The sequence below is a fragment of the Acanthopagrus latus genome, chromosome 13 (assembly GCF_904848185.1).
Source record: "Acanthopagrus latus isolate v.2019 chromosome 13, fAcaLat1.1, whole genome shotgun sequence".
Taxonomy (NCBI): Eukaryota; Metazoa; Chordata; class Actinopteri; order Spariformes; family Sparidae; genus Acanthopagrus; species Acanthopagrus latus.
In genome coordinates this window covers 6,540,242-6,549,482 of record NC_051051.1, presented here as the reverse complement: position 1 = coordinate 6,549,482, position 9,241 = coordinate 6,540,242, and the positions used below count along the sequence as shown (strand labels likewise).

The window sequence follows — 9,241 nt, the reverse complement described above, 5'->3', positions numbered from 1 at the left end:
AATCTGTCTTCCCAACAGAGGCTAAAATAAAAAATAAAGCACATATTAATAGAACTAACAGATAAATAATTGATGATATGGTTCTGACATAAGAGCAGTCTGAATTGCACTAACAAAGGAAAGTGCATCGACCCTAATGTCCAGTAGGTGGCGCCAGCTTGACACAGTCCCCCAGATTTGACAATTCCCATCTCCCATTGTAATTGACCTTAATGTCCAGTAGATGGCGTCTGCTTGACACAGTCCCCTAGGTTTGACTATTCTCATCTCCCATTATAATCGACCTTAATGTCCAGTAGGTGGCGCCTGCTTGACACAGTCCCCCAGGTTTGACAACTCCCATCTCCCATTGTCTCCGAGCGCACCTGAATGCATCGTCAGTTCCGCAATGATAGGAAAAATTGAGAAAATAAGAGCAACTCCATGCCGGTTACAACAACCCCAGTCCCAGAGTTACATGATGCTGGAAGTCTTTGCAGTGTTTTGGAGGAAATACTCTGATCTTTTACTCAACAAAAAGGGAGCAATACCACCGTTAATGAATTTGACACAGGATTACTCAAAAATTACACAGTCAATGCATTTCATACTAGTTGTACAAGTAGTCTAGGAAGTACTAATTTCAGTGGTGTATGAATATTGGACTACAAATGTAAAATACGCTCTTTTATTCCACATCAAAGTTGGGTGAATTATACTTGTTCTTTTTCTCTGTTATGGATTTTGACACAGGATTACTCAAAACTTACACAATAAAAGTACTTTATGTCATTCATGTCTAGGAAGTACTAAGTTCAGCAGTATATGAATCTTGGACTACTTATGTAAACTGTTTGTTTTTGTTTTCTTGTTGTTGTTGTTGTTGTTGTTGTTTTGCTCACGTCGTCCTTTACTTTGAAATCCGGAAAGATACCTTCAGCCGTTACCCTGGAGACCAAGCTAAACAACCGCTGCTGCTCGTGAGTTTGTAATTTTGCCACTTTGAGTATTGAGCTAGCTTAAATCCATAATGAGTAGCGATTACTACGAGACGCTGGAAGTAAACAGAAATGCAACAGACGCAGAAATCAAACAGGCGTAAGTGTTTATTGAAATACTAACCACCGAGTAACAAACGTACGTTAAAAACTTGAAGCAACCGACACACTTTTTTTTTTTTTTTTTTTTTTAAATCAGGCGTATGACACTTATTTTCACTCGTTTCCTCTTTTATCAAATGCAGATATCGGCGTCTTGCGTTGAAGTTTCATCCGAGCAGAAATAGAGAGGCTGGGAGCGCTGAGAGGTTCAGTCAGCTGGGTGAAGCCTACGATGTTCTGAGCGACCGTGAGTAGACACAAGGCACAAGATGGATGTCAGCAGGGTCGAAGACAAACACACTGCTAGCATGAAATAAAGAAAGAAGTTGGCGTAATTTGGAACAATTATATAGTGCTTAAATCTTTTGAGCTTTGAATCTGCACCGAGGCAAAGATGTTATAGTTAGGAACATCTGAAGATTGATTGGAAAGTTGTACGGCTTTGAATACTGGAAACTCAAGTGATCGACCAAAATATGAGTAATTAAAGCAAATACATACAGTTTACTAGCATCTGTCCTGTAAAAGCTACAGGGCATTTGACTGGATCTACCTTTTGGCAAAATTTCAATATTTCACCGCACTGGTATTTTGAGTGTATGTACTAAATGTGTCTATAATAACTTCTATGTTCTGACAGTTCGAAAAAAGGCAACCTATGACAAGTTTGGCGAGGAGGGTCTAAAAGGGGGTATCCCACCTGAGTTTGGCAACACTGGAGCTTGGTCATCAAAGTACATCTACCACGGGAACCCGCAGAAAACCTTCAGACAGTTTTTTGGAGGCGACAACCCGTTTGCAGGTGGGAAAGACAAACCGTACTGTGAAAGTTCTTGTCAAATGTCATACTTACTACACCAACTATAATTTTTCTTTTTTTTCTGCAAGACTTCTACACAAATGATGCTCCACTTCAGTTTGGAGGCCTGCAACCAGGAGTGGTGAAGACCCAAGACTCCGCTATAGAGAGAGACCTTCACTTGTCACTGGATGATCTCTTCCACGGATGCACAAAAAAGATTAAGATATCTCGCAGGGTAAGAGCTACTGCATCTCAGAGAACTATCTTTTCTCATCCCTCAGCTTTGGAATGCTTAAAATCATATATACAAGATGAGTCGAAGGCAACACGCACACACCACTTCTTTTATCACTTTTTGTGGTGCAAGGGAATTAAATCCCCCCCAAAACTCCTCACTTCACTGATTCTCACACACACTTTTCCCCTCTCCCTTACGATAGATTTAAAAACATTTCGGTCACAAAGACCTTTCTCATGACAAAAGGTCTTTGTGACCAAAACATTGACCTTTTTGATAAAAAGAAAATCAATGCAGAGGTGAAGAGTGTGTGCAGGAGTTGTCTCTAATTGATTAGAGTGAAAGGTTATGGATACTCATGACTTAGATCAAACTAATCACTCACAACAAGGCCCCAACAAACAGATTGAATAAAGTGAATTTATGTTGTTTGTTTTTTTATTATAATAGGTTATGAATGAGGATGGATACACATCCAGCATCAAAGACAAGATCCTGAGTATAGATGTGAAACCTGGATGGAAAGAAGGCACAAGAATCATTTTCCCCAAAGAGGGAGATCAGGTAAAAGAAATATACAGCATCATTTTGACGTCTGTAACAATAGTAACTAATAGCTCCTCCAGTCTGGTGTCTTATGTGACAGGAGAGCTTTGTTTTACTTTTATGCTTTTAAACACTTTTTGTCTTACTGTGCGTTCATGCGGGTATTTCAACAGTCTTGACACAGATCAAAATCAGTCTGACTTTATCCAGTTTGAATTAGTGCCAGAAGGAATGAAACGTGGTAATTTCAAAGGGGATTTATGCAGTAATACCGTAAACAGGATTGTAGATTTGTTCACAAGAAAATGCATTAGAATGAGATTTATAATGGTTCATCCAGTTTGGTTACGTTGCATACGTTATTTTGGATGTGGTTAGGATGGGATATTTTCGGTTAAAAACAAAGTAAGGCTTTGGTCATGATCTCAATTGTGCCTTTATTTTCTTGTCTTCTCCTGTCTTGGCCTGAATTTTGGCTTGTGGTGCTGTCCCTGGTGCTGACTAACCCTTTGTTGCACCACAGAGCTAATTTCTCCACTAATAGTACTTCATCATACACATGCACATGTACTATTTTGGATGAGAAGAGCAAAACACATTTTGTTGTTTTCGTTTTGGGTTTGTTTGTGTATATATTATTATTATCATGATATTGTGGTTATGTTTGATTATATTATGTGTTTGAGTTGATTACCACTGATGAAACATTGCTCAAGCTGTTGAGCACCGAATACAGAACAGAACAGTTTTGAATCAGGTAAAGCTATTAATAGAAACCCAGTGTTTGATGTGCACAGGTGAGTGACTGTATCCTGTATGTGACACTTTTCCACCAGTAGATGGCCTCAGCAGATCACTTTAAAGATACTCATGACCTTAAATGGATAAAGCCCCACAATACAGATGGTCCCTTTTACTTCTTATTTCATTATTTAATTTAAAGTGTGTTCATAAAGCCAACCTTTAACAAAACAGGCATAGTAACAACTTTTACTCAGCCATGTTTTAGGTTAAGAATGACAATATGGTAATTAACTTGCTGTATTTTACTTTAAGGGCCCAAACAGCATCCCTGCAGATATCGTGTTCATAGTGCGACAGAAGAGTCATCCTCAGTTCATCAGACAACTCAATGACCTGATCTACAAGACCCAGATCTCTCTGGAGATGGTGAGAGCCAGAACAATGGACTTAAAAATGAATCATCCTTAAAGGTTTGGTTCAAGTATGACAAACACTTAACTGTTCCCACAGGCTTTGACGGGGTTCTCTATGGATGTGGAGACACTAGATGGCAGGCTGCTCAGCATTCGCATCAACGACATTGTACAGTAAGTGCTTCTCTACATTCGTGTATAATAGAGTCTTTTATGTTATCCTATTAATTTCCACATTAATCTCGGATAAGCTAAAAGATGAATGTACGATCAGAGAAGGAAGACACAAGTAGTAGAAATTCAACACTTTATATAAACAGTACACGTAAACAGGGGCTTTCACAGAAGAATGTTCTCTGGGTTTGATCTGCATTCATTCATGTTTTCCTGTCTCTGATTTGTTTGTCAGCCCTTCATACAAAAAAGTGGTGACCGGAGAGGGAATGCCTCTGTCCCAGGATCCTGCCCAGAGAGGAAACCTCGTCCTCACATTTGACATCCAGTTTCCCGAGACGCTGTCCACTGAGGGAGCACAGCTGATCAAACAAGCTCTCAATTTGAAATATTGATCACATGTTAAGTGATTGATGCAGTAACATTTCTGTCATGAGAAACAAGGGTATCAAATAACTGTACTCTAAATTGAAATATACAGTAGGGGACAACAGAAAGTAAAGAGATGCCACAATATCAGCCCTCTGACGGACAGTCATTATAACAGCATATTTGTGCAGTTTGCTGTCATCATGGCTCGTTTCAGCTGCTCGTACGTGACAAACATCACCACGTTCCAGGAGCCCAGGCGCAAGAAAGATGGCATGAACCTCAAGAGAGGGAAAATAGAGAAAAACAACATGATTGATTGCGCTCTGTCCATATTAATTGCTGTTTACAGCCACTGGTCCCCTTCCCCTCCACTATAAATGATTTATATCCCTCATTGATACTGTCCGTGCAGTCAGTGCTTACCCCTTATAAAAAGCAAGTGGTCCCTCTTTGGTCATCATGGCAGCAGCGCAACTGAGGACGCCGCTGTACTGGCCCAGAGTGGCGTTCATATATCTCGTCTTGACCACATCAACTGGAGAGGCGATCACTGTTGTGCATAAGCCTGCGCCGAAGGCTGATACAAAGTGGCAGGGCAGATTATCTGTGGAGTGAAAGGCTGAGAGTTACTGCTCCTTTCACACACACACACACACACACACACACACACACACACACCATCCCCCTGTGTCATGTTGCACTGCAGCCATTGTTTTACCTGTCAGGGGAGTGGACCTGAGGAGTGTGTCTTTGATGAAGTCGTATGTCACCAGTTCAGTGCAGTTAACAATCGCATTCCGTGCGATGTTCGGAGCTGTCCCTGTGTCAGAGAGTCACATAAAAACACATGAAAAGATTTATCAAATGAAAACACGCAGTATGCCTCGATGCCTAACGAACAGCTACCTTTCCATAGACCACGAATGCCTTCCTCCTTAGCAATGGTCTTGTAAGCGTCAATGGTGCCGCAGTAGCGTCTGGCATGCCCAGGAGCCCTGGCCTGTGCCTGGAAGCGGACTTTCACCACATCTGTTGGCTGAGCGAAAGCGACCGCCATGGCACCAGTGGTGCCTCCTGCGAGCAGGCGGCTGCCGATACCAACGTCTGATGCAGAGAGGGGGGGAGATGTGAGGCCTGACTGGTGCAGGACAGAAGACACTCACAGACGCTCACAATACTCACGATCAGAGCCTTTAGTGTAGAACTGTTTCACAGAGTCGTAGAGACCGATGCGGACAGAAGCGAAGCTCATCTGCCTCTGGAGTCCTGCCACCAGTCCACTGTAAAGACTCCTGGGCCCCTCTGTGCGCACCATGGTGATGAGGGTGCCGAACACTCCTCGGTACTTCACTGCAGACGTCACTGAAGCTTTGGCCTCTCCTTGGATCTGTTCAGGAGAAAGAAGAGAGACGTCAGTACAGCTTCTAATGCCTAACATACTATTTTTATGATTATCCACATACAGTGTACCCAAATATGTGGTTCAACACCAGAATTTGACGTGCTCATAAAAACTGTTTTTTACCTGTAGCCGCACTTTGGCTGTGTCCAGGGGAAAGGTGAACAGGTCGGCGATGCAGGCCGCAGCTCCTGCTCCCACAAACTTCACCGCTGCCGATGGAGGCACGTCTGCAGGTCCAAATCCAACCATTTTTTTCCCCAAAATATTTTGATCAACAAAAGGATTGAAGAGTGGCTTGTTAATGTGGACAGGGCAAGAAGCTCTCCTCCAAAATCTGAAAAAGAGGAAAAAAAAAAAACACATTACAGAATGAATGTAATTTTCATTACCTCCAGCTGCTGGGTGGCTCATTCAGAACCCCCTGTTAGTAGAGGTTTTAGTGGTGCTAAATGAGAGACAGCTGTTATGTTCAATAGATGGAAACAGGATGTGCTCACAGTGATAGCAGTGCCTTGCAAATTCAATTAAGAAAAAAAATATCTGAATGTTGGTTACTAATTCTTACCTTTATTAGAGCAGTTTAGGGCAGAGACATTAGAGATCAGGATTCTCTAAATGTGTCCCTCTGGCTGAATTTAGTCCCAGCTATGAATTGGTTTCTCTGTTTTTCCATAGAAGATTTTTCAAAAGTGAAGAGCCTTAAATTCATACTCCAAATCCTGAATGAAAGACAGGGAGAAAAATCAACAACAGCAATAGCAACAGCAGCAGTGGAACAGTGTTAATGTCAATATAGATACACCAAGAAAAAAAAAGAAACATGTATGAAAGATCTCGATTGTACCGTAATTTGATCCGTGGAAGTTAAAGATTCCTGGTGAAATGCCTCTGGGAGCGACAGTGTCCAAATGACTTGAGTGCGTGGACGGGATGCAGCAGAGCCTCCTCTTTAAATACAGCCTTGACTGTTACATCATGGCATGTGTTGCTGCTGCGGCCCCACCCCCACCACCACATCCATACGAGCTGCCTTGCTGGTCAAAACGGACACACCGTAAAGCTGTCTGTGTGACAAACAGCCCTGTGGTTGTGTTTGTCTGATTAGTGCTTCCAAGGATGTTTTGCATTCACGTTTATCTTCTGTTACCTTCTTGAATAATCATAATCAAGTGTCTCCTCTGTTGTGCCTTCAGACATCATAACAAACACCGGAAAGCAAAGTTGGGACTGATGACACAGGAAACATTGTCTTGAGAACAGGCCGTTGTATGAAACTAGGATTTCTTAGTTTTTCTAACTTGCTCAAACTCATTCGGGTTAAATCTAAACTATCTGCTTGAAGGTCTGTACACACAGTGGCATGATGGTACACAGAGTACAGACTCGAGGGAAGAAATGCTGAGTCACCCTGAAAATACAAGAACACGCAGTACGTCGCCCGCTGAATTGGATCCGTATGTTCAGACCCGTTAGGACCTCAACGCGGCTTTTTGTGTTCCTGCACTGATTACTGACAAGACACTGTTACTGAACTCTGTGCAGTTGGTCCAAGAGACGACAAGTACGCTATCTGTTGTTTTGTTTTAAACACAAACAGATCATAGTTTACTGGATGTCTGAGCAGTGGTGGGTGTACGCACATGTTTCCCTTGATGGGGCTCTGCGGTGGCGAGGCGAAGTGCTTTACGGAGACGTAGAAATACATTAAGAGAAGACATTAAAACATAAGGAAAGTGTTGTGATTGCATTTTAAATAACAAAAACTAAAAGCAAGCAATGAAAAACTATAGATTTAAAACTGACTTTCTGAATAAGGCACAGCGAGCAGTAATGTCTACAAGCAATAAATACAGCACTTCATTGAATTAACACAGTAGTTTTAACATAGTGAGGACAACACATTCTGACCTACTCGGGTTAGATCCAATCATGACTGATCTACTTAGATTGGATTCAATCGTGACTACTTGATTTTCATTGTGAGTGAAGGTCCAGGGGTTGGCTTTCAACTGTAAGGAGTCAAAGGTTAACAGATGATAAAGTGCTTAGCTAAGTTGACCTGCATGCCAAATGGTCTTTTAGTCTATTGGATAATTTGGCAAAGGGACCAATCAGAGGAAGTGAGTGTACTGGAGAAGGGACTCTAAAAAGGCCCTCACAGGAAGAACGAGGGAGTGGCACTTGGTAGATCTCCTAAAATCGAAGGCTCGGAGTTCTGATAGGGCAGAGGGCAAAGTATTTTGGCATAGCTTTTTCCATAGATTTGATAATATCAGAAAGCGGCCACTTCTGATCTGGGCTCAGGGCTCAAGATTCTGTTTCAATAAAGATTGCTCTATCATTCCACCCAGCCTCGCCGCCGCAGAATTCTTTTATCATCAAACTACACGCCGACTCATCGGAGGAGGAAAGCCCAGAAACTACAACAGTGCTGCAGCTGTGGTTGTAGATAGATTCTGTTTGTCCCACTGGAGGAATTTATTTTAATTTTCTCCATCTCTCCATTCTCCATCTAGTTGTTGGGACCTGAGAGGGTGTTAGGAGACCAGTTCTGAAGCTGTCTGTGTGTAATATGGGATTAGTCACATGTTGTGAAATACATGCATGGCAAATGTTGTCCTTGTGCCTCTATGATCGGACTGATCCGAGTGTGAAACTGCACCGTGAGGAACAGATCGTTCAGGAAACATTCAGGCCTGATGAACACTTGATGCTGCATGTCGGCAGCCTGCATGCTTGTTGCTTAGGTTATGTAAACGTGGAAATTGAAATTATTCTGTATTTGCTCAGTAACCACAGGCTTTGAAGCCGTGTTTTCCTGACTGCTGCTTTCCCAAATCAGCTAGTAGGAAGAAAATATATATTTCTCATCGAATATGAAAACACATAGTGAAGAAATGAAACATTCAATCAAAGGATGCCAGTGTCTTTTTACCATGAAACTAGGCTCATTGGGGACAAACCGGGAGCTTTAATCAACAAATCACAGTTGTGTATATGTGAATCCTATTTAATTGTATGATTTGCCCCAAAGTTTGAGATGTTGTTTACCTCTGTTTTCTACCACGATGGAAAAAAAAGCTTAATAATGTAACTTTTTCATCTTAAATTAACAACTTGAAAATCAAATTGATGGTACAGTGTCTTGTAATTGTCTCAGCCACGCTGCCGCTCTGTCGCTTGTAGCCTCAGTGAGAAGGTCGGATCACAGCACTTCACACATGTTTGCTTCAACATACACGTTCAACATTCTTTTGATGTACTGAGTTTTGTTTCTAGTTAGCAAGTACATTACACCTGACAAAGTGTTACAGACCTGGGATTTGGTATTTTCTGACAGTGGCTTTGCACTCAGAAACTTGCACTTCCCAAGATGCTCCATGTTCTGTTTTATGAGGCACAAAATGCACAAAAGGTCTAATTTATCGCTACACTTGAGTCACTAAATCCCACTGTTAAAACTGAGCTTCA

At 41.8% G+C, this 9,241-nt stretch overlaps 2 protein-coding genes across 2 annotated transcripts; one reads left to right on the top strand and one right to left on the bottom strand.

The window, feature by feature from the left end:
* Positions 1–914: 914 nt before the first annotated feature.
* dnajb13 (DnaJ heat shock protein family (Hsp40) member B13) lies at positions 915–4,515 on the top strand. The gene is made up of 8 exons (XM_037120132.1): positions 915–1,077; positions 1,223–1,326; positions 1,720–1,881; positions 1,968–2,116; positions 2,570–2,683; positions 3,722–3,835; positions 3,920–3,996; positions 4,232–4,515. The coding sequence occupies exons 1-8, from the start codon at positions 1,010–1,012 to the stop codon at positions 4,389–4,391; spliced, it is 948 nt and encodes a 315-aa protein (XP_036976027.1). The 5' UTR covers positions 915–1,009; the 3' UTR covers positions 4,392–4,515.
* On the bottom strand, positions 4,505–9,210 carry LOC119031567 (mitochondrial uncoupling protein 2-like). The gene is made up of 8 exons (XM_037120134.1): positions 6,615–9,210; positions 6,336–6,489; positions 5,894–6,104; positions 5,551–5,755; positions 5,275–5,472; positions 5,087–5,188; positions 4,792–4,972; positions 4,505–4,646 (listed from the first exon to the last, which is right to left on the bottom strand). The coding sequence occupies exons 3-8, from the start codon at positions 6,017–6,019 to the stop codon at positions 4,535–4,537; spliced, it is 924 nt and encodes a 307-aa protein (XP_036976029.1). The 5' UTR covers positions 6,020–6,104; positions 6,336–6,489; positions 6,615–9,210; the 3' UTR covers positions 4,505–4,534.
* Between the last annotated feature and the right edge of the window lie 31 nt (positions 9,211–9,241).

Coding starts and splice junctions, on each gene's coding strand:
- LOC119031567 (XM_037120134.1), bottom strand. CDS start 6,019: ATGGTTGGATTTGGACCTGCAGACGTGCCTCCATCGGCAGCGGTGAAG. Junction 5,756..5,893: donor CAGCCAAAGTGCGGCTACAG/GTAAAAAACAGT, acceptor TCTCCTGAACAG/ATCCAAGGAGAGGCCAAAGC. Junction 4,973..5,086: donor CAGGTCCACTCCCCTGACAG/GTAAAACAATGG, acceptor TTCACTCCACAG/ATAATCTGCCCTGCCACTTT.
- dnajb13 (XM_037120132.1), top strand. CDS start 1,010: ATGAGTAGCGATTACTACGAGACGCTGGAAGTAAACAGAAATGCAACA. Junction 2,684..3,721: donor TCCCCAAAGAGGGAGATCAG/GTAAAAGAAATA, acceptor TTTTACTTTAAG/GGCCCAAACAGCATCCCTGC. Junction 3,836..3,919: donor CCCAGATCTCTCTGGAGATG/GTGAGAGCCAGA, acceptor CTGTTCCCACAG/GCTTTGACGGGGTTCTCTAT.